This window comes from Carettochelys insculpta, chromosome 1 (assembly GCF_033958435.1).
Source record: "Carettochelys insculpta isolate YL-2023 chromosome 1, ASM3395843v1, whole genome shotgun sequence".
Taxonomy (NCBI): domain Eukaryota; kingdom Metazoa; phylum Chordata; order Testudines; family Carettochelyidae; genus Carettochelys; species Carettochelys insculpta.
Genome location: NC_134137.1, coordinates 225,412,347 through 225,437,522, shown reverse-complemented (window position 1 = coordinate 225,437,522; position 25,176 = coordinate 225,412,347). Strand labels below are relative to the sequence as shown.

The following is a 25,176-nucleotide window of genomic DNA, read 5'->3' as shown; positions in this document are numbered from 1 at the left end:
TTTGCTCTAGTAGAGAGACTAGAAATGCACATACACACACCAAGGCCTGGTCTACATTACAGAGGTAAGATGATGTGAAGCAATTTATGTGACTCTTAACTCTGTAAGCATCTACACTAAAATGCAGCTCCCACCCATGTAACGAGCCCACTAGTCTGACTGAATAACTCCACCCATGTGACAGGTATAGCACTTATGGGGATGTAGTTAGGTTGACACAGTTTCAGTATAGACACTGCATTTCTTATGTCAGCTGTTGTTTCTCAGAAGTCATCCCAAAGTGCCGCATGCTAGCAGTTAAATGGGTCAAGTATCTCTGGTGAGGATTATACTGCTGATACAGTGGCTAACGTCTACATGGCATTTCTCTTGTGAGAGAGGAATGCAAATGAGGGAGCTCGACATTGCAAATGAAGCACAGATTTACAAATCTCACACAATTGTGCTGTCAGGAGAGATTTTGGTGGGGGAAAAAAACCCCCAGCCTTGTAGTCTAATTTTTTTCAGGGTTAAGGGTCTGTTGGCAAAGACGGGTTTTGCCGACAGAACCCCGTATACGTCTGTTTTTCTTTTTTTCACCAGAATCTATCCCGACAGTGCTATCGCATGAGATCATGCAAATGAAGTGCAAGATTTGTAAATCAGTGCTTCATTTGCAATGTCGGGTTCCCTCATTTGCATTCCTCTCTTGTGAGAGGGATGCCAGTTAGATGTAGCCAATGAGTGTAGTGTGGATGTGTAAAACCCATTCAATTGCTGCACTGGCTGTATGTTGACATAACTTAGGTTCAACTTAATTTTGTAGTGCAGACTTGCTCTAAGTAAATTTCTGTCATCTGGACTCCCACCCAGGCAGAACATTGCTGCCCCTCTTCTGCCGTGTGCAAAGAAGAGAAACTCACTATTCCCACACTCTGTCTACTTCACTAGTTTCCGAGTAGAGCTGGCTAGAATGAGGAATTTCATCCTTAGTTGGAGCAAAAGGTGGAAACTTCCTTCAAAATGAAATTTCTGAAAAAATTAACATGCTATTTGCTATCTTGATTTTTATAATAAATGTCAAAATAAAGCTCATTTTCAAAACAAAGCATTTCATTGAAAGCTTCAACAAAATCTATACCTTCCCATGCATCATCTTAATTTAATTGAAACATCATTTTAAAAAAATTGCTGCCAGAACATTTTCAGCCAAATTGGCTTCCTCTATCCTTTAGGAGTCAATTCAAAATCAAGTTGAATTTGGTAGTAATGGAGTACTAGCTGTGTATGCTTTTATTTATTATCAGACTATACTAATTTCTACATGTGGGCTTGCCAAATTTTTGTCTGAAAGCCTTATCTGATAATAGATATTAGAGATAGAAAAGACCAGAAAGATTATTTTATCTGTCTCACAGAGGTCAGTGCAGGATTGTTCCCTACAATAGTCATCAACCAAGTTTTAAATGTTGCAAGTGATGGACTATCCCGAACTATAATCTGCTTTACTGTTACGATCTTTTTCCTACTGTTCAGCCTAAAATTTCTCCTAATAATTTAATCTGATATTTGCTAGTTACACTCTCTGGAGCCGCATAAACAATCCTTCTCTGTTCTTGGTGTTTACACCCTTGTCCAGATGTTCATCATGTGGTGATTTCCCCATTCATCATAATTTAGTTCAGCTATGCCTATTTATCAGCAGTGTTTTATTCTTCCCTCTTAAATCAGTTGCTGTAGATTGAGCTGCTTTTCTCTCTCCCTCTGTGTGGTATCCTGTTTGCTTTCTACTTGTAACTACAGCAATGCACGTGGCTGAGGGATTCAAGGATTTTTCCATTCATAATCCTCACACCCTTTTCCTGGTCAGTACACAGCTTAAGAGGGACTAAGGTAATTCATTCACAAACAGAAAGCTGCTAAAAGAGAGAGGGAGAAAAAGGAAAATAGGACTGTCTGTGTAATCTGTGATCCATTTCTATAAAGAGTTTATTTAAAGTGTGACTTGGATTTTGCAGGATTGAGCCCTCAGGGATCTTCTGAGTTTGTTTGGCAAAACGATTTTCTGTCAGTGCTGCAGACTTCAACATAGCCTGCATGCTCTCTCTGATGCAAGACTGCAGCTGCCTTTGCCAAGGGTAGAGATTTCACAATTGTACATTAGCTGACAATTCTGATGATGCCCCACAAGATGGAATAGAATCCAATTCATCGACATGACTGTGACTGAGGGTCAGATCTGCTCTGCTTTATATTTGTATAAATCTGGAGTAACTTGGACTCCGTTAGTCAGTCTGCTAAAAGTGCACTGTAGGACTCTTACTGCACTGTAGCGGTGTTTTCATGATGAGTTACTGGATAGCTGGCTGGTGTGTTGTCATGACACCTTGGCTTGCCTTCCTCTTACTTTCCATGTAGGCCAACGCCATAGCTTCAGTGAGCAATCTGATGTTTTCTGCTGTAAGTTATTTCTCTGATAAATTCTGGCATTGGTGAGATATAATTGTACATGCCTTCTCTCTCTCTCCCTCCCTCCCTCCTTGCTTGTAGTAATGGCTCCAGATTTGTCTGAACAAACTATATACAAACAAGAAAATAACACTCCCGGCAGCCTCCCCATTATTCCCATCCCCATTTTTGTTCAGCTCCTGTGTAGGAAAATGGCTCCTACCGTTCCTCATGGAAAAGGTTACATAGGCTGACGGGAAGTCCATTTGCTTTAGGAGGAAGTGGTGCCTGACATCAACAGGAAGCCCTGTGCAGCATAGCTTCTGTTGCTTCCAAGTGCAAGAGGCCTTAAAAACAATGTCGGCCTGTAGTTTAGGACTAGCTGGCAGGAAATGAATGCACACTGGTGTGTGTGGTAGAAAGGAAATGATAAGCACTACCTGCTCTGACTTGGAGCAGAGATAGAGAGCACAGTGGGAAAAAAAAGATGGATTTTTTTTCACATTTGTTCTGAGCCTGCCATTTGTCAAATGGAAAACAAAATAAGGAACAAAATATGGAATATATCAGATATCCACTGGGCAGAATGGAAGCCAGGGACTATAGAGGAGATGAGGTTGTATTTATTACCGCAGTAACAGCTAGGTGCTGAATTCTTCCTGGTGTGAGCATTAAATATAATCCTCCACCTGACCACTGAGAGACTGAAGGGACAGAAAGACTTCACCTTCCTAGTGTTCTGAAAAAAGGATCTGTAAAGAGGTGGGGGAAAAGGGAGAGGGCCCAGAGAAAAACCCCTTCCCATGTGGGGCAGAGTGGCCCATGGGATAGAAAGAGGAATGAGGATACAGAGATATAGATATCACCGCTGGAAACAAGAAAAAGAAACTCTTTGCATTCAGGCCATACCTAGATTGAAGACACTTGTCGGCAAAAGATATGCAAATTGTGTAAAGTATTTGCATATCTCCTGCCAACAGTTCTGTCGGGAGAGGCTTTCCCAACATTTTGCACATCTACGCTGGGCCAAATGTTGGGAAAACCTCCTCTGCTGACACATCCCTTCTTCCTCGTGGAACAAGGATGACCAGGATGTTGGCAGAAGGCTCCTGGAGTGGTAGACTTTTGTTGGGAGGCCTCTGGGCTCCTGAGAGAAGCCTGCAATCTAGACGTAGCCTAAGAGAAATACTGACTAATACCTCCTCTACAGTTTGTTTCTTTTAGAGGATGAGGAAACATACTTATTCTGCAGTCTTCTACTCAACTCTGTTCCAGTTCAGAGGAGCGGCCTCTTTGTCTGACTGTGAGGCTCATAATATTTTTTCCTCTTCTTCCAATTTCAGTTTCCTGTTCTGATACTAGTGTTGTTCTTCCACACAACGGTAGCAGAAGTCTGGGACCTTGCTGGTCAGCTTCCCAGTGGAGGAGAAATCAGTGATACAGAGCCTGGGTGTATTTCAAGTTTACCTTGTTTTATCCACACATATACACCAGCCCTAGAACAGAGGGGGTTACAAACAGCACACAGACAATCCATTCTTCCAGGAATCTCAGCTCAATACCAATGCCTGGTTCCCAGGTAGTAACTCTGTAATTCTGCTGCTCGCATGGTTCCTGCATTCAGAATGTTGCATAACAAAAACACCAGCATCACAAAGCATGTTTTCCTAAGACGGAATATTTGCTCACACATTAAATGAAAGATCTTGAAATATTCTGTGTTAAAACAATCCCTAGTGTTACCTGCCATAACAGTGTTTCTAAACTCTTTAAACAGATCCTGTCTGATCTGATGTTTCACTGTGATGTAATTTAATGGTCCAGCCTGAGAGTCCTCAAGTTGCTTGGCTGAGGCATCTAGGAATATGGTGCATGGTGAGGCTCACATATTCACCCCTTGTGGGAGGAGGCAATGAATGTGCCTGGAGGTTGTGCTACAGCAGGGGCTGCCAGCCCCATTCCTAGACGCTGCTAACGGCAGATGCAGTCATGCCTTCTTGACTGTCACCTCCGACCCTTGAAGAATGCTGAGAAAAACAACTGTTTCTATGAGCAAGCGCTGAATATTGATCTGACAAAAGACAGTAGAGGCAACACAATAGTATTGGCTGCTGACTTTGAAAGAGACACTGGGTGTGAGGCATGCATCCCGATGTTGGAGCTACATCAGTTTGATGTGTTCCGTAAGACTCCTATCTCCCATTTCTGTCTTCCTTATTAAATGGAAAGGAAAATTAAAGGAACCTCTGAGATCAGGGCCGGTGCACTTGAGAAGACTGCAGCCCTGTGTATTAAAAAAATATCTGAGGGCTATTCTGTGTGACTGTGTGACATTGGCACAGCTATGTCTGCACGGGTGTAGTATGTCTGCTGAAGATGCACCGTTGTCAGTGCTTTCTTGTCAGCATAATTACTTCATCTTAACAAGAAGCAGAAGCTATGTTGGCAGGAGCATCTCCTGCCATCATAGCACAGTATGGAGAGTGGATTAAGTTGATGTAACTTGCGTCACTTGGGGTGGCTTTTTCACACACCTGATTGATATAAAAGCGATTGCGTAGACAAGCCCTGAGATCAAGTGTATGTGAGCTAAAGGCCATCTTAGTAGACTAACCCATTGACTGAATTCGAAGTCGGTTTATCTGTAGGTAGAGGCTATGTCTACACTAATAGTCCTCTGCTGGAAGAGGCATGGAAATGAGGGAAATTGAAAATGCAAATAAGGTGCAGATTTACATATCTGGCACCTCATTTGCATATTCTTCTTTTGAAGGAAGAAAAGCTGTGTAGACAAGGCTCTTTTGAAAGCAATCCCCATCTTCGGAAGAACCCTTCTTCCTTTGTTTGTTTTTTTTTTTTTTTTTTAGGAATAAGGGTTTTTTTGAAGATGGGGATTACTTTCGAAAGACCCGCATCTATACAGCTTTTCTTCTTTCAAAAGAAGAATATGCAAATGATGTGCCAGATATGTAAATCTGTGCCTCATTTGCATTTTTGATTTTCCTCATTTCCATGCCTCTTTCAAAAGAGGAATGCTAATATAGCCTTAGCCAGAGTGATTTGTTTACTGACACTGTTTTTACCCTTCTGCCTAGAGACAGAATCCATGTCCTCAGGTGGGCAGTAGACACCCTGAAGATAAAAACAACTGTGCATAATTTACACTTGTGGTCCTCCTATGCTGGTCCATGTGATTTGCAGACTTGTGACTGGCCTCATCTTTTAACCCTTACATGTGTGTAACTCCCATTGGGAAATGATTTGTGATTTATAACATGTGGCAATCACATACCCCAGTGGTCTTTTTCTCCACTGAGGCTAAAAATATTGTGGTTGCTAGACAACATGTTCCATTGGCACTTCCACAGTGTGCCTGGATCCTGGCTCTGCATGGGCTTCCACTGTTGTTCTGGCTGGCAGCTGCTTTTACCGGTTTTCTCCCAGGGACATTACAGCTTTGAAATTGTTAGCTCACTGAAAGTTTGTAGCATTTTGATTTATGATTAGTGGGGCTATTTAAGGGTCTAGCCCTTCATTCCACCAGACAAACAACAGCTTTCTGAGTTAAAGTGGCTTTGGTCTCTTAGAGTAGTATAGTGTATAAACTGTTTTCAGCCTCATTTACATTGTCAGCAATATATCTGACTCCCTTCCACTTTGTGTCACCAAATTACATCTGTAGAAAATGAGTGTAAATTTTTCCTCAGTTAAATTTTGTAGTGTTGTGTGGTCACTTTGCGCAGGTATAAATGACAAAGTGTAAGGCAGCGGAGAACTGGCACCAAAAGGATTGCTTTCATACCGTACAAAGGGCTGCTGAAATCAGTGGTAGTTGTTCATGCGTGAGGTCTCCTGGAACAAGCCTGATGTAAGCAATTCTTGCAAGGGCGATACCGAGCTCTAACTATATGCCTTGGTGAGTAAGCAAAGATGGAACTTATTTTAATGTGTCTTAAGTTTCATTATTTATTATTTCTAAGTTGCTTGCACATATTTTGTTTTACCAATTTGACATCTTAAACCCTTATTTCCTTTTTTCCCAGGCTGCTGTTTGCATTCATTTTTCAGTACTCATTTGCAGCCTGTAAGCTTGAGGCTAAGTTTGAGCACTTCAGCTATCTCTCCATGGTGCATAATGGTTCTTAAAAACTTTTGTAGCTGTTAACCCACGATTTAGGGAAATCCTTAAATAGCTGGAAATTGCTGTGCCCACTCTTTATCACTGAGTGGAAGTCTCAGTCTGCCTCAACCTGTCGGTGTGACCAAAGGCAAAAGAAGAATACCATGACCTAGAGCCCAAGCTGTACTACATGAAGTGCAACTAAACAGTTCTCTCCCTAGAGGGCAGCTGTGATGCCAGATCTGATTCTCCGCTGCCTTGCACCATGCTGCCATATACATGAGCACTAAGTGGATGTAAAAGTCTTCCAAATCTTTCATGCCCGCTTAGTGCAGCTCCAAATAACAATGCAAGGTGCCACTGGTGGGCAGTCAGGCCTGCCACATCTCGGCAGCTTTCTGCTTTCCAGATTACAAACTCTTTTACAGTTAGAAAAAACATTTGTAATTCATTCATCCCTCATTATACGAGCACAAGTGGTTCCCAGATTTTTGCTCGTAGGTGAAAACTCATAAGAGCGACACTAAATTCCCATTAAAATACATGTAAAAGTCTCCAGTTCCTTCCAAAGTCTTGTAACTTGAGATAAACCAGTTGCGTTTAGGTACTTTTCTGATGTATTTGAATAGTTTGGCAACAGAAACAGGATGTAGTGTATGTATGTAGAGCAGGGATTCCCAACCTATGGGTTGGGACCCAAACATGGGTTCCATTAGATTTATTAAAGATTGCCAGCTGGGCAGTTCCCAGCTGCGTGTGGCTGTTAAAGAAGCCATTTGCAGTTTCTTGACACTGCTGCCTCAGGCAGATATCTATCAGTAGAGATAGCTGCTGGAGATGACAACTATCTCTATCACTAGGGATAGCAATTAACTTATGCCTAGGTGCTGAAACCTTAACATTTGGGTTAATTGGTTTTAACGACTGTTACCTGCTGGGAGCAGGATGCCTGGGGGAGCCACCCAGCCTAGCAGCCCCTGTGAAGAGGCTGCAGGGTGTCGGGGAGAGGAGGAGTGTCTAAGGCTGGGGCTGTTTAGGGTTGCGGGGGAGGTCTAAGACTTGGGGGAAGTTTGGGGCTGCTGGGGGGTGTAAAGCTGGGGACAGTGTGGGGCTGCTGGGGGGCTCTAAGGCTGGGGATGGTTTGGGCTGCTGGGGGGTATCTAAGGCTGGGGGCAGTTTGGGACCTTGGGGCAGGGAGTTAAAACCTGTCCAAGGGTGAGGTCTGTGGGGCGGGTGAGGGGGTCTAATACAGTAAACCCTGGAGTTACCCCGGGGTTGTTCCTGCAACCCATGCATAACTTGAATTTTCATGCAAGGGGAGGGGATCCAGGAACCACCAGGGTGGGCCAGTTTCCTGCCTCCCAGAGTGGCAGGAGCTGGAAACCAGGGGCAGGCTGGTTTCAGTCTCCTCATGGCTTGTGGGACCTGGAAACTGATTAGCTCATGGCTGGTGAGTTTCACGTTCCTGCTATTGCATGGGAGGGAACCAGGCTAAGAGCCTTCTCCCTCTCTTCTCCCAGCCTAAGGGCTGTCAGACAGCTGCATGTCTGAGGGAAGGGAGGGAGAAGGCTCCAGCTGCAGGGCTGTGGGTCTCCCCACTTCCCCCCAGCCAGGGACCCCACAGCTGGCTCCACTCCAGCAGTGAGGCTGCGGATCTTTCTGCACCCTGGCCAGTGGCTCCGCAAGTGGGTCATATAAGTGGAGGAAATTCACTTGTTTAGTGAACAAATGTAGGTATATGTGTCCCTCGTTTTAGCGAGTACTCATAAGTAAAGTACTTGTTAAAGGAGGAATGAGTGTAAATGGATTTCCCTGCCTGTGCAAGGGAGTAGCTGCCGACTTGAGGGATCAAATGATTCTTCCCAGGAGATGGGCCTGAGTTGTACAGAGCAGATCTAGATCCAATGCTAACCTTCCTCAAACTCTGTGACTGTTCAGCTCTGTGGTTTTGGTTTGACCTGTGACAGAGAGGTAGGCCAGGCAGAGGGCTCAGTTGCGTCTGTTTGGCACCGGGGACAAAATGGAGAAGCATCACCACCCAGGATGCTGTGCTAGGAACTCTGCTCCAGAGAACTCATTCGTACGCTGTGACGTACCTAGAAGAAGGGGTTCAGTATGCTTCCTACAGGGTGCCAGGCCAGTTCTGGTCCGGGCTTCTCTGAATTTGAATATCATGGATGTTCAGGTGCAGGATTTCAGGTTAGGTTTATCCCTCTCTTTCCATCCCTGATAACAAGCAGTACCGTGGCACCTTAGAGACGAACAAATGTATTAGGTCATGAGCTTTTGTGGGTACAACCTATATCTTCTGGTGGAAAAAAAAATGGAGAGGAAAAATAGAATCCAGGGTTTATGTTGCGGAGTGAAGAGGCAGGGGAGGCACGAAGGAAGGAAGAGAAAAAAAGGGTTACCTGTCACTAGCGGAACCAGTTAATGAAACAAATTAAGTACAGGTTGAACCTCTCTTGTCCAGCACCCTTTGGACTTGACCGGTGCCAGACAAGACAATTTGCTGGACCATGGGAGGTCAATAGTGTCTATCATGTTACCAGCACTTCCATGGCTTACTGGGCTCTTAGAAGACATTCAGGAATAAATTACAGCAAAATAACAACACAGAACCGGGAGAGCCAGGACTGGTGGCTGTAAACAAACTTTATGGGACTGTGGGAAACTTGGCCACACCCATGGTAAGTGATTGTCCGGCTAACTAAGATCATGCCAGATAATGGATGTTGCTGGGTGAGAGTTCTGGATTAGAGAGGTTCAGCCTGTAGGATGCCCCCCCCTTTCCTGTGAAAATCAAACGTGGGGAATTTGCCCTTGTAATGCCTAAGGTGGTTAAGTTCTCTATTAAGGCCTATTTTAAATGTGCAAATGAATTCCAGTTCAGATGTCTCCCTCTGTGGCAAAATTATGTGGTATTTGAATGGCTACTTCTAAATCTATTAGTGAATGCGAAGGCAGATTAAAGTGTTCCTCTATAGGTTTATGTGAATTCCAATTCCAGATGTCAGATTTATGTCCATTCATCCTTTGGCAGAGAGACTGTCCAGTTTGTCCAGTGTACATGGCAGAGGGGCACTCCTGACACATGATGGCATAGATCATATTAGCGAGTGTGCAGGTGGGTGAGCCCCTGATGGTATGGTTGATTTGGTTAGGTCCAGTGATGGGGTCACTGGTATAGATGTGTGGACAGAGTCGGCAACGGGGCTTGTTGCACGATTAGGTTCCTGGGTTAGCGTTTCTGTGGTCTTGTGTGTCTGTTGGTGAGTACTTTCTTGAGGTTGGGTGGCTGTCTGTGGCTACATCTACACTAGAAGCATTTGTCAACAGTAACGTCTGTCGACAGTTATATCAACAAAACCTCTCTCAACAGAGTGCATTGACACACAAAGGCCGTGTCTACACTAGCCCCAAACTTCGAAATGGCCACTCAAATGGCCATTTCGAAGTTTACTAATGAAGCGCTGAAAAGCATATTCAGCGCCTCATTAGCATGCGGGCGGCCGCGGCACTTCGAAATTGATGTGCCTTGCCGCCGTGCGGCTCGTTCCGATGGGGCTCCTTTTCGAAAGGACCCCACCTACTTCGAAGTCCCCTTATTCCCATCTGCTCATGGGAATAAGGGGACTTCGAAGTAGGCGGGGTCCTTTCGAAAAGGAGCTCCATCTGGACGAACCGCGCGGCGGCGAGGTGCGTCAATTTCGAAGTGCCACGGCCGCCCGCATGCTAATGAGGCGCTGAATATGCATTTCAGCGCTTCATTAGTAAACTTCGAAATGGCCATTTGCGTGGCCATTTCGAAGTTTGGGGCTAGTGTAGACGTAGCCAAAAGCAGATTGACAGAGCAATCTCCTCTGTTGACAGAGAGCAGCCAGACTGCCCATCCCTCTCTCAACAGAGCGGCTGACCGGAAGCTCTGCAAACAGGGCTGCCCGGTGAACTGGAAGCCCTCTCTGTTGACGGAAGTGTCTACACTGCACTTCTGCCAACAGAAATCTGTCGACAGAGTGTTATTCCTCAAATTTTCGAGGGATAACACTGTCGAGACAAATGCAGAGTTCTGTTGAGACTCTGTTGATGGAATGCTTTGTGCGCGTAGATGCTCCCTGAGTTATGATGACAGAAGGCCCCTTCTGGCAACAAAACTCTGTAGTGTAGACACAGTCTGTAGAAGAGGACTGATGTAACACCCAAAGCTTATGAGGGTGAGGGATCATGTTTGAGTACAGGTTGTTGGCTGTCAGTGATGCACTGGAGGGGTTTAAGCTGGGGGCTATAGATGGTGACATTTCTGTGCCTGCAGAGTATTGTTCAGTTGCGTGGGTACATTGCGCAGGCTTTTTATTGCTCGTTGAAGCACCAGTCGTTGGCCATCATAGGAAACAGGATACTTAATTAATTTATTTGACCATTGGTCAAATCAAGCCTAGAAAATCCTAAGTTCCAGTAGCTCCTTATTTTCAGGCCTCATTTTAGCTTCCTTTTAAGGAGTGTGCTGAGCACAAGATGGGTACAACATCAGGGAGCAAAAAAAATCCTGGTCTTTCTGAAGTTCAGTGAGTTTTGCCTTTGTTTGGCTCCATGTATTCAATGACTCTTTGAATTGCATAAGCTCAGAATCAAAGGGCTAGAACTACCATTGCCTGTGGGAGGTGACAGAGCTCAGTTCTTTTCAGGATCAGGCTCATTCTGTGTTTGTATTTGCCACTCAAAATGATATCGTGGGGCTGTTTGTTAGTCACTAGGACAGACTGCTAAGGGTTCTTTTGTGGAAAGTCCAGTGATGGTGCTGCAATGGTTCCCATAAAGGAAAAAAAGAAAGCGTGTTGCTTGTTCGGTGCTCTAGTTGCTCTGGGTTCTGCAGAGACAGGATCAGAGCAGTGCCAATGATTCATCTTTTGAACGGACTTGATGGCAGTGTAGGGAGAAGAGGGAAGGAGGGCTCCAATGAGATGATTCATTTTTAAACCTGTTGGATGCTGTTTGGTTGTGTCTTGCTATTTAAACACAAGTGTGTGGGGGCTCTGGCAGTGCAGCCATCACAGCCAAAATCAACACTGGAATCTGAGGGCAAGGCAGTTTGTTTTTTCTTTTTCTGTAAAGTGAACCTAGGGCTGGTGAAAGGTGCTGCATTGACAGCTTTGGAGACTGAAGCTCTCTGTTCATCTCCATAGCTGTGCGGGGCGGGCAGGCTGTCCCTCAGGCTCCTCCACACCAGTGGCATTATCCCTGGGCTGGGGGGTATTTCTGAGGGTGAGAGGGAAGTTCAGGCGCCATGGTCTATTTGTCTGAGGCTGCCAACAGGGGAGGCATTTAGTGCCAGTACGATGAGATTGTGGCAGGGGACGGGGGAAGGAAGAGAAATTCACGTTGTTTTTGGAACAGTCACAAATTGCAATTAAGAAACTGGATGCAAGATGGAACATTAACAGCTGAGTATAACAGGAGGGGAGCGATTCCATGGAATCCATACTTCAGTACGTCAAGTGAAAACCATAGGGTCAGTGGGACATTGTCATTGCAGAGTCATAGAACTCCATTAGCGCAAAGTGAGTGCACAACGTTACCAGGCTGACTTGGTAACACTGTACACAATGTCTGCAGAGGTGTAAATGACTACACACAAGGCAGTGCACTGGAGAATCAGCCTATATGTTTATTTACTGTATGTATGTATGTATATAGGCACTCTCTCTCTCACTCTCTCTCTCGCTATATAGATACTGTGGTGTAGACTTATATATATCTCGAGAGAGAGAGTACCTATATACTTATATATAGGTATATATACGTAAAATAATGTTTATGTGGTAAAATGTGTACCTGAGCTGTTTAAGGTATAAAATAGTGGGCTGTAGAATGCAGGTGAATCGAGTACTCTTTACTTTTTCTCTTCTAATCTCTGAAAAAAGAAGCATACAAATGAAAAAGAAGCAAAAACTGAGAAAGGAAATAACTAATTTTCATGTTGAGTATATATAATGTGTTGAACTTACCATGATAAGAGATCACTTAAGCCAAGATCTTAGAAGAATTAGACCTGGGTAATATGAGCATTCACAGTTACAACAGCTAGGATTAAACAATTTGGAAAGGTTATAGAGCCTTTTTAAATAAAAAAAGGTCAGAATCAAAATACAACGTTTTGATTAATCCAAACAGATTTTTTTTCAGCTTTTCAGTTGACAAAAGTTGAAATCTCAATTTTTGTGTGTTTTTGATAGGAATATTGTTCTGTGTCTAGAATTATAGGAAAATCATTTCCCTCCCTGCTTTAGTCAGGAGCCTGATGGGAGTTGCAAAATTATGACCATGCATGGCCTTTATCAGAGGAATATTGATCAGAATAGAAGCAAGATGTCACTGCTGTCTGAGAAGTGTGACTTGTATAAGAAAGGGACATGACACATGCTCAGGAAAGGGGCCTATAATGAAAGGGATGTGGTACCATAATGTAGGGCCTCACGGTCTGCCTTCAGCGAGTACAGTGTTAATCACTGTGACTGGCATTTTGTTTTATTTTTGTCTGTGGGGAAGAGAAGCATCATATTCTCTGTATGTTATGTTTATAACTCAATTTCCCTTCTGACTGATGCCTGGTTCCACACTCTTCTCTTCTTCTCCATCTGGTTTCTATTGTAGTTTCAAATGAGGACAGTTTGGCTGTCTGGCAGAACAAGCGGGGGTTTATGTGACACCAGCTGCCTTTTCCAACTTCCAAGCCTCCAGCATGCTTTTAATTATAGAAACACATGAAAATTGGGACACTCCCTCCATCCCCCACTGTCTATCTCCCTGTCATGTACCCATGACATGCATCTTGCTGCAAAGTTCAGATCCAAAGCTAAACTTCCTCAGAACTCTTAGATTATTCAGAGCCAAGATTTCAAGTTGGCCCCTTGTTATGCATGGTGACTAACATAGGCAAGGGAAGGCCCTGCCTTCCCAAAACTGCCTGTGCTCTCCCGCTGCCTGGAAGGCCTTGGGCTGCAGCACAGCAGCCTGGCTCTCCAGCCAGCTGGAAGTCCTGGGGCTGTGGTGTGGCTGCCCAGGTCCCCAGCTGCCGCACACTCTAGCCAGCCAGGAAGTGTGGGGCCATGTCACTCACTGCCAGGGGGGACACTAAGGCTGTGTCTACACCACAGTCTACACTTGCGTAGCTTGTTTTGAGTCAATTTTGCAGTAGGCTATTTCAGCACGTGGCGCTGCCTAAATGGCGTCACATGTTGAAGGACAGCGCTGTTTTGGCACATCCCTTACTCCTCCTGTCATGAGGTGTACAGTTGAAATAGTGTGCCCATTGTTTTGAAAAATCTTTCAAAATGATGGGGGCGTTGCATAGACACGGGGCAGCTATTTTGGGATGCTGCAGCATCCCTAATTAGCCCCTGCCATGTAGACATAGCCTAAGTGGCCTGGGGATGTTCAGTGCTCTGGGTTGGCTCCACGGGGGCGGGGGGGGGAGGTTGTGAAAAGGGTTGGGCTGGAGCTTGTCTTCCCCAGCTAGCCCTTTACCCACCACCCATGCCCATTTTAGAGCTAGGAAAATCCTGTTGTAAAGTTCACATTTTGGATTGGAACTTATCCCCAAGTTCTTGAGTGATTTGACCCATTATTTGGGTTCTGGCCCATCTCTGAAATAATAACAGTAATAATTAATAAACAAAGCAGCCAAGCCAGAATGAAATGATTTCAGAGTGGTGCACACAGAATGGGTGTCAGCTGCATGCTACCACTCTGCCCTCCCCTTCCTTCTTACGCCCTAGTAAATCAGCTCCGTAGGAGACCAGCCTTGCTGAGGGAGTTTAGTGCTGCAGGTTCTGCTTAAACAGAATATCTGTTGTGCTCCAGTTTCACACAAGTGCTGCATTTAGGGGTTTGCTTTGCAGGAAATTGATACGGTCCTTTCACCTCCTGGGACCTGAGGTCAAGACTGTAGTTTCTGGCCACAAGTTAAATGAGTCGCATGTGGAATTTTTGTTGACATCACAAAACCACCGCACAATTTGGCACAACTGGGTGTTTCTATTCAGAAGACTCCAAGGACTGGAATAGAAGAAAATCATGGCGTATGATGTTTGAAAGGGCACTGGCAGGGCTGTGTGGGGAGCCTAGTACTGGAATAGCAGTGTCTCTGTTTGTATACTACCTATTAATGCTATATGAGGCTGTCTCTATAGTTATCAGGTCCTCAGTTTCTTGAATGCTAAATTCACACAAATGTTTAAACTCTGTAAAAGTATAGAAAGGTTTGCAGCTGACCTGTGGATTGGGCTAACCACCTTCAATTTGTGTGTAAAAGATTCTCTCCTCTTCCTGAGGCCTCTTGCTTGGATTTATTCCATGCAAATCCCAGGCCTAGCAGATTGAAAACAAACAAAAAACAAGCTCCCCCTGTCCCCTCTCAGCCTCCCAGTCACTGTAAATGACTCTTGTATTTATGTATCTTTATATGTTTATCTTTCACATTATCCAAGGTGTTTTAAGGCATAGACCATATTCCTGAGCCATTTAGATGGACTCTTCTGTGGGTTTTTAACATTCTTTCCAGTTAATTAACATTCTATCCAGTTAATTTAATTAATTTGTCTCATTAATTTGTCCTTCTCTTCGTGGCAAATACTAGTTCTGTATTAGGTTGATTTCCAAAAAGCATTTGGTAGTGTTGAATGAGAGTCACTGTGGCAGACAGTATGAATTTATGGAATCTCCAACAAAATAATTCACATTATTAAAATTTTGTATCAGAAGTCTCAGCATTTAGTAAAGATAAACCAGGAGCCCACAGATTAGCTGGTGTCAGTCACTGTTGATTTCATGTGACAGTCTGTTAATACGGAAACTGGCAGTGCATGGCTAGATGGCGAGCTTGGAGACGTTGATTTTGCAGATTACATCTGTCCTATAAATAATTTAGTTGAAGATGTGCAGTGAAAGACAGATGGTCTTGCAAATTTGCCAAGCAAATGGAACTTATTATCAGTAAACCAAAGATGGAAATTGTGAAAATTGATTTACCTATTGATGATATCTTTTGGAAGGTAAAACCTTGAAAATCTTCAGTGTCCCCAATGTACTTGTCTGCATGGCATCATTCATAATCTGGATGAGTGCTTGTTTGATACGAAGTCCAGAATCAGTAAAACAAGCACTCTGTTTCAAAATCTTAATCATGCGGAACTCTAATGTTGTATTTTATTTAAAAAATGTAGCCATCTGGAATTCTAATGTAAGTAGCAAAAACACCAGACGCAAGACCTTTTAAAGCAATGTCCTAAGTGTCCTTCTGTATGGAGTGGAGTGCTTGAAAAATAATCCATCCATCCAATGCAAACTAAACCTCTGTCAGTGCAAGTACCTGCACAGAATGCTCAAAGTAAAATGGATGGCTATAATAACTAATTAAGCAATCATAGAATGGGCAGGACTACTTACAGCAATACAAGCAGTATAAAAGAAAAAAATGGACACATTTGGACATCTTTTCAGAATGTCTGATAAAAGGTTGCCTAAGCAAGCATTTTTGGCAACCCCATAGCAAGAGATGACAAGGGAGTGGCTGGCATAGAGGCAAACTCCTTAATGCAATAGTTGATGAAGTGGCATTATTGCATCTGAATATAAAAGCTCTCAAAAGATGATCCCAGGATAGGTTCTGTTTGGCTTCTCCCTCATGCATCTATCCTCCCACCATAATAAATGTCAGCTCTATGTTTTAGTATTATTTCCATTTTATATCGCAGTTGCTCCTTGAGGCCTCATTATGCTCGGCTCTGTTCACACACAGTCACTGGTGCACACAGCTTGCAGACTAAACAGACAAGGGGTGCAGGGGGTGAGTCCTGTTTAGTTTGTCTTTCTAACTATCCATTTAAATCGCAGTCTCTGAGTGCCTACCCAAGGTATAAAAAAGCACCGACACATCGTAAAGGAACACTTGGCTTTTCTGGGAAGTTGTGGGAGGAGCCATTCTTCTTTCCTGTCTTCTGATCTATCTCCTTGCACATGATTTTTTTTACTGTAGTTGCCATTGCTGTGGCAAGGGTGCTGGTACTGTGAAAGAATGAATCTCTCATTTCATCTTGAAGGCAGTGAGATCTTGGGAGAACCCATAGATTCATCACTGTGAAGACCAGAAGAGACCCCTCTGACCATCTAGTATGAATTCCTGCATGGAACAGGTTCTGGGACTTCCTTAAAATAATTTCTGTTTGAACGAGTCCTTTAGGATGGAGTTCCACAGCCAAGAAGCTGCTGCTGAAACAGCTCTTTCTCTTGCTGCCATGCATCTTGCCTATTTCCTAGACAGTTTCATGGTTTCTAATGAACACCTCTGTTATGGCAGGTGAATGTCACAGAAAGACGCAGGTCACGTCCCTTGGTTAGTCCTGACCCATCTTGCTGAGGGTCATGAAAATCAACACAAGGTCCTTGAGTTTGATCAAGGGCAGTGAGCCATGTGCTCTAAAAACACAGGACAGAATTAGCACAGGGTAATTCTCCTCTTGATTACCCTTGTGTGCAACTCCTTTGACTCCCCAGAGAGGAAACTTACTTGGTTTGGATCATGTGACTTTCAGAGTAAAGGCTGGCAGATGTGGGAGATCTATGCATTGCTGGGGTTCCTTGCATTTGTGACGAAGTAGGCGGAGAGCAATGGAGATGAGCAAGGAGGGACTCGCCAAGCTAAGAATGGGAGAATAAAAGCCAGGGATTCCCAGAATGGCTGCAGTGGATGTCGCAGTGAGTCACTACGAGGGGGTTGTTGATGTAGTCACCCAGGGTTATTCTATAGGGAGGGCTTCTGAGCTGTGTACTACCAGCGTAAACCTACTGACTCCCAGGCTGTGCTGCAGTGTCTTCCTGCGCTGTGGCTTGTGAGAAAGGGGTAGCGTAAGGAGCTGTGAGTAGACTAAAGAGGGATGGGGTTTGTGCAATGTGGCAGAAGGGAGTGATGATGAATCATGCTCACTTACTGGTTTAATTTGCACGACTGGTTCATCTGCTGCTGAAATGATGGGTGCCTTTTTCTTACACTGCCAAATGAGCACATGAGAGAAGCTGCCCGTGAGCACCCTGTGCATGTACCCCTTGGGATGTTTCTAGCCCAGCATGTTCACAACCTTTCATAAAAAGGAACATTTGGGTTAAAATGTTTCATACTTGGTGCCTTCCCCAAAGGTGTCTTGAATTATGATGAGGACTTGAATAATTTGTTCCAGTATCTTTCCAAGTATGGAGTATAGGCTGATTGGTCTATAATTCTCCTGGTCTTCTTTTTCCCTCCGTTTATATCCAAGTCCTTTTTTGCCCTTCTCCAGTCTTGTGGGCCCTTGCCTGTCCTCCATGAGTTCTCAGAGATAATCACAAATGATTCTGAGATTTTTCAGCTGGTTTCTTAAGTACCTTACCATACATTTTGTCAAACCTTGCTGATCTGAATTACACTTAAATTATTTAAATATTCTTTAACCCATTCTTTTGCTGCTGACCTTTCATATTGGCTGTTGGAGAAACTGCCAGCTCTCCTTGAATTCCTTTTTCTCTCAGATTTTCTTCCCATGGAATATTACCTGCCAGTTCTCTGCATCTGTTAAAGCCAGCTTTTTTGAAATGCAGTGTCCTTATTCTCCCTCCTTCCATTCCTTAGCGTCACAAAAATCTATCATTTCATATTCGCTTTCACCGAAATTGCTTTCTGCCATCTGATATGTTACAAATTCTTCCCTGCTGGTCAGAATTGAGTCTAACATGGCTGTCTCCCTGGTTATGTGCTTCACCTTCCAAAATAAAGAAAATTGTCCCCAATACATTTGGCCTGTCGTATTTTGCATGGGAGTACAGTGACCGTGGCTGAAGTTCAAAACTTGATCCTTGGCATGGGCACTGAAGACTGGTGCCTCGGTTTGGCTTTTTTGCAAGGGCAGGCTTGAAAATGCTGTAAATGGTTGAAAGATCACTTCTGAGTGACCTCATGACATCTGCTCAGACTTTCAGTGGACTGCGAAGATATTCACTCCTCTTGTGACCTTTTCACACACTTCTCCCTGGCAGATCTAATCAACGGTCCCACTGCTGCAGCTGGGAGAGTGGGTCTGAGGGTTCATATAAGTACCATACTACATTAAATAACACGATCCTCCAGGAAGAGAAAAACAAAAACGAAAAGCTCTCCCTTGATGGCTAGGATTAGAAAAAATGGCACTTGTGCGCAGGTGTAGGAAATGGATCCACTAACACCTTCATGTCTCTCCCCAGTACACTGCTCCATGTTATGGCCCCTGTAGTGCTGGGTTCATTGGCACATAGGAGGAGCCGATTCCCAGAAAGGCTCCTGCCTGCCTTCTCTGTTGTGCAATGGAACCGCACCAATTGTGCTATATTGAGACTGCTGGATCCAGGCCCTAGATATCAAAATCTGTGCCGGTTTGACCTTAACACTGTATATTATAAGCACTAGGACCTGGGAGAGTTTCAGCCGGCAGCATTGCTTCTCAGCATGGGTTTCTGGTTAAGTGTATAGCTTTGTTTGTTAGTTTGTTTAACATACAGGATGCATAATATGGCTGAGTTAATGCTGCTGTGAGGAAACTTAATGTCTGCATTTCCTGTCTTGTAATTGTAATTGCCGTACCACTGCCTTAATTTAGTGATTTGCATTTAAATAGGAATGGAGTCTGCCAGCTGAGGGCACTGGGGACTGTTGGGATGGATCAGAACTAAAAGGAGGACTGGCTCCTACAACTTGTATAAGGGGAGAAAGGAGAACCCCAGATTCAAACACACTTGAGTGTCACATTTGGATATGAATGTAGTAACCTGGTCTCTTTTCTAAGGGCCACATTCGTGGCTGGTATAAACTGGTGGAGCTCTTTTGAAGCCCATGGAGAGGTATCAGTTTGAGGATCTGGCCTATATTTCCATCTAATCTTTATGACTGCGTCTACACTACAGTCCACTTTTGGCTGAGGAATGCAGATGAGGGAGATCAAAAATGCAAATGAAGCACTGATTTACAAATATTGTGCTTCATTTGCATAATCTCATACGATCGTGTTTCCAAAAGACACTTTTCCAAGAGCAAAAACAGCCATGTAGACAGGGTTCCTTTGGAAAAAAAGAAAAAGTCTGGAAGGACCGTTCTTCCTTATTCTTTTCAGGAAGAAGGGTTCTTTCAAAAACACTTTTTTTATTTCTGAAGGAACCCCATCTACGTGGCTGGTTTTGCTTTCAGAAAAGTCTCTTCTGGAAACGTGATTGCATGAGGTTATGCAAATGAAGTGTGAGATTTATAAATCAGTGCTTCATTTGCATTTTCAATGTCCCTCATTTGCATTCCTCCTCCAAAAGGGAAATGTAGTGTAGCTGTAGCTTGTAAGTATTTATAAGCCCTAGTCACTGGGCACAAGGCTCAGGCACAAGAGTCGATGCTTCTCTGATTTTTATCCCCACCCGTTAGACTAGTCAGAACTACACAACTAGGTTGGAGATCTCATGGAGAACAGCTTGCTTGGGGGATTCCAATACTTTGTGCTCCCAGTTAGGAAGGAATCACTTTCCCCTCTGGAAAAAGCTTTTTTTTTTTCCCCCCCCAGGCTGTGGCTAATGCAGCCTTTACATAAGAACATAAGAACATAAGAATGGCCATACTGGGTCAGACCAAAGGTCCATCAAGCCCAGCATCCCATCTGCCGACGGTGGCCAATGCCAGGTGCCCCAGAGAAGGAGAACAGAAGACAAGTGATTTATCTCCTGCCATCCATCTCCTGCCCTTGTTATGAAGGCTAGGGCACCATACTTTATCCCTGGCTAATAGCCATTTATGGACCTGACCTGCAAAAATTTATCAAGCTCTTTTTTAAACCCTAATAGAGTCCTGGCCTTCACAGCCTCCTCGGGCAAGGAGTTCCACAGGTTGACTGTGCGCTGTGTGAAGAAAAATTTCCTTTTATTAGTTTTGAACCTACTACCCATCAATTTCATTTGGTGTCCCCTAGTTCTTGTATTATGGGAAAAGGTAAATAATTTTTCTATATTCACTTTCTCCACACCATTCATGATTTTATATACCTCTATCATATCGCCCCTCAATCGCCTCTTTTCCAAACTGAAAAGTCCCAGTCTCTCTAGCCTCTCCCCATATGGGACCCTTTCCAAGCCCCTAATCATCTTAGTCGCCCTTTTCTGAACCTTTTCTAATGCCAATATATCTTTTTTGAGGTGAGGAGACCACATCTGCACGCAGTACTCGAGATGTGGGCGTACCATAGTTTTATATAGGGGAAGTATGATATCTTTTGTCTTATTATCGATCCCTTTTTTAATAATTCCTAACATCCTATTTGCCTTACTAACTGCCGCTGCACACTGCGTGGATGTCTTCAGAGAACTATCCACTATAACTCCAAGATCCCTTTCCTGATCTGTCGTAGATCGTTATTATCATATCAGATGATGATCATGGCTGCTGTGACCTGCTCTTTTTTTAGCTCTGTAAATCAATTTCATTATGAAATTTTTGACCTCCCCCATGGCAGTACCCTTTCTTGGTTACTGCGGAGAGCGTGTGCCACTGTGGAATAGGACCATCTCTGAGGACCCATGTGAAAGATCATTTCTTTGCCTAAACACTGCTGACCTCGTCTTCCTTTCCTTTATTAGTCCCTTACGTGCTGAGGAGCTGTGCTGAATTCATTGAGACTCATGGCATTGTGGATGGAATCTACCGGCTTTCAGGAGTGACGTCCAACATACAGAAGCTCAGGTAAGGGCAGGGCTCTTGCTGCAAGGGGGATTCCAGGGAATCCGGTCCCTCAGTGGTGTAGTGAGGTCAGCAGGGGGATGTGTCCATGGACACCTTAGTTCCGAAGGCTGCTAAAGACCAAACACACCGTTTCATGGAGACTGACTTGTGTTCCCCACTCCAAAAAAAAAAAAATAAGCATTTCCCTCTGACTCAGTTAATGAAGCACTTTGGGGCAGCCTGGGGGTATCCAATATCAGGAGAGGATAGTCACTGTATGTCCATTTTAGGTCCCATTATCATAGCTGTAAGAGGGAAACCAGAGATGAATGAACCTGGAGCCTGAGCTTTGGGAGATGATCTGGGCCAGGACTCAGATAAAGGAGGGAGATCTCTGGTTTACAGCCTATAAAATATTTCTATTTCCCCTCTACCTGTGACAGACAGCGAGGCATGGACTGTTTCCAGCTCCGGTTCTTCCAGGCTGTTATGTCCCTGTCTGTGTTATTTCAGGCAGGAATTTGGCTCTGATCAATGTCCAGACCTGACAAGGGAAGTTTATCTCCAGGATATTCACTGCGTGGGGTCACTCTGCAAGCTGTACTTCAGGGAGCTGCCAAATCCCCTCCTCACTTATGAACTCTACAAGAAATTCACGGTGAGTCTTCTGTTCTCCTTCACAAACAGACATGCGGATGTGTTTTGGTAAAGATGTTTGGTTATGTTTTAGTCTCAGGGTATGCCTTCACTATGCTGGGCATCAACCTAGCGGAGATCAGTCCACTGGGTGTCAATGTATTGCATCAATGAAGACGCAATAAATCGATCTCTGAATACGCTCCCGTCTACTCCGGTACTCCAGTGAAATGAGAAGAGTAGCTGGTCTTGACGGGAGAGGAGTCCCCATCAACCTTAACATATGGAAGATGCCACAGTAGGCATGTCGACTTCAGCAACTCAATTTGCATAGCTGAAGTAGGCCGACTGTAAAGACAAGTGCAGACAAGGCCTCACTCTGATATCATCCATCCATGCTCACGCACGCTCACATTTTTCTTTCATTTGGTCGGTCACTGTCTCTCTCACTTTGGTTCTTTCTGTCTCTTCCGTGCTTCCCTAATTCTCTTTGCTGTTTTCTTCTCTTTATCTTTGCCTTCCATGGTCTCCTTCTCTTCTGTATCTCCCTCTCATTGGCGGGTCTACACTTACCCCCAACTTCAAAGGGGGCATGTTAAACAGGGCGATGGGAGATTACTAATGAAGTGCTTCTGTGAATACGTAGCACTTCATTGGGCTAGTTCTCCCCCACGGTAACTTCGAAGTTGGACTTTTTGAAGTTGCCACATGGGAGAATTAGCCTAGTGAAGTGCTGTGTATTCACCGCAGCACTTCATTAGTAATCTCCCATCGCCCTGTTTAACATGCCCCCTTCGAAGGTGGGAGCAAGTGCAGACAAGCCCATTCTGTTTTTCATAGCCTCTTTCTTATACAGGTTGAACCTCCTCTAATTTGGCACTCTCTCATCCAGCAGCATTCGTAATCTGGCATGATTTTAGTTAGCCAGATGACCGCTTATCATGGGTGTAGCCAAGTTTCCTGTGGTCCCAGAAAGTTTGTTCCCAGCCACCAGTCTTGGCTCTCAGTGTTACACAAACACATCTCATAGAGCTGGAAGGGACCTCAGGAGGTCATCGAGTCCAGTCCCCTTCCCTCTTGGTAGGGCCAAGCACCATCCCTTTTTTTTTAAAACCTATTTGCCCCAGATCCCTAATGGCCCCCTCAAGTATGGAGCTCAGAACCCTGGGTTTAGCAGGCCAATGCTCAAACCACTTCTGTGCTGTTATTTAGCTCCAGGTTACCCCTAAACATTTTCTAAGAGCCCAGTCAGTAGTGGAAGTGTATGTAATGCAGCTAGACAATAGTGACCTCTCATGGTCCAGCAAATTCTCTCGTTCGGCACTGGTCAGGTCCGCAGGGTGCCAGACTGGAGAGGTGCAACCTGTTCTTACTGTTCTTTCTGGTTTTCTCTTTGTCTCATTGTACCTTTCCTCCCTCCCACCTTAATTCTGATTCTTTCCTCATTGCTGTCTTTTGCTTGTTGTTTTTGTAACAATATTTTAATAACCATTATAATCACAGGCCTTATCCTCAGATGCGCTCTGAAGTCATTTACTCCTATGCACAGTGAGTGCATAGGGGGTGTAAGATGAGATTGTTTTTCACTCAGTTTGCATTGATGTAAATTAAGACACAAAGCAGAGGGCAATGCAAAATCAGAACCAAAATTATCATGTTACAAATACAAAGAGCAGGTGAAGATAGCAACTATTCAATAGGAATCTATAACCTTGTTTAATGTAGCTAATTCAAAGTGTTGTAATAACTCCTTCTGCAAAACGAATATAGATTATGTGGATACAAATGGGAGCCTGGGGGCAGAAAGATAGACCAAGACCCCTGCTGCTGATCCTCCCTGAGTCTGTGCTGGGGACCCTACCTGGATTTCCAAAAGTCCTGGTGACTTTGGTGATAGATAACATTTTATTATTGGCAGTGCAAATGGCAACACCTGCAGCCTTATGCTGTCCACTATAAAACTGGCTAGCTGCCTCTGATTGAATGATTTTGGAAGCTTTCAGATAAAATGGTTCAGCCTTTTCTCAGAACAGTGTTAGGGAAAAATACATGGTATTATCCATGTTCAAAACTCTTAGGACTGTTTCATTTTCATTGAGGAATTCTGGTGCCCTCTCTCCCTCCTCCCCACAAGCTTAGGAGCAGGTACAAGAGGTTTGGGAGGAGGGTTACCCTGGTGTCAGGAATAGCAGATACTGTGCTATATGAATTTATATAGAACAGAATAGTCTTTTGTTTTCGCCTGGAAAATATGTACAAGTTGGCTAAGCTTTAAGCCTTTGAACAAGCTCAGTTTGCATTTGCTTACTAGAGACTTGTTAGATTTTGGCAGCTAAATTCCCCAAAGATTACACCTGCATTAAGCATGCTTCAAGTGAGGGCTACAGGTGCTGAACAGGACTTTGCCTGCAGTTACTGCTCCTGGCTGCCCAGGAACAACTGTCATACCAAACACAGGAACTGAGTGCAAGGTGGAAGGTGGTTTTGCTGCTGGCTCAGGCAGGAGGACAAGAAGGAGGAAAAGGTTGATGAGGTGCAAGATCTGCAGGGTAGGAAAAAAGGAGATGGGGGAAAAGGAGTGGACAGGATGGGGGTCTGGGATGATTAAGATTTGGCAAACTTAAAAGTGGCTGAAAACAAGCTCTTATTACGGCTGTGTGAAATTGTTTAGCCAAACTTTTTTTTGGGCAAAAAATGCAAGATTGGGGTGACGTAACATTTTGTGAATTTGTGTTGGTTTTGCCAAATTGATTTAGTAAAACAATAATAAAAAAATCAAAAATGTTTCATTTTTTTAGCTCTGTGATTTTTATATTTGGAAATATCCATTGCACTTTCTGTATTTTTAAATTAAAATATGGAAAGACACTCTCAGTCAAAGCAAAATGTTTTGCTTGAGGTCACATGAAATACTTTCTTTACCCCAAAACAATTTTTTCCAACATTTTGCTTTTCTAAACATTTTGAAGAATATTGGCTTCAGGTTGACCTATCCTAACAATTAAAAAAAAGTCAGAATTGTAAGAACACTGAAAAAAATCTATTATTCGTGCAGGTCTAGTTTTGATAATGGGAGCCGTTGGGCAGCCTTAAGTATGGGCTGCATAACTGTCTATTGCTACCTACAATGGGTAATCCATTTAGCTAAAAATATTTAGTCCTTTTTTTTTTTCCCCTTGGGGATTCTGTTTTCCAAAATCCAGTGAAAACCACCAGATGGGGAATCGGGTTGAATGTGGGA

General features: G+C 43.9%; 2 protein-coding genes across 2 annotated transcripts in view; one reads left to right on the top strand and one right to left on the bottom strand.

The window, feature by feature from the left end:
* The window catches only part of UPK1B (uroplakin 1B), a 100,911-nt gene that overhangs the window by 25,138 nt on the left and 50,597 nt on the right, over nucleotides 1-25,176 (bottom strand). The window lies entirely within an intron of this gene.
* The window catches only part of ARHGAP31 (Rho GTPase activating protein 31), a 77,763-nt gene that overhangs the window by 32,790 nt on the left and 19,797 nt on the right, over nucleotides 1-25,176 (top strand). Inside the window, exons 2-3 of the mRNA XM_075000351.1 lie at nucleotides 21,218-21,320; nucleotides 21,813-21,957. Of these exons, the coding sequence (XP_074856452.1) occupies nucleotides 21,218-21,320; nucleotides 21,813-21,957 (248 nt within the window). The remainder of the gene's footprint in view (nucleotides 1-21,217; nucleotides 21,321-21,812; nucleotides 21,958-25,176) is intronic.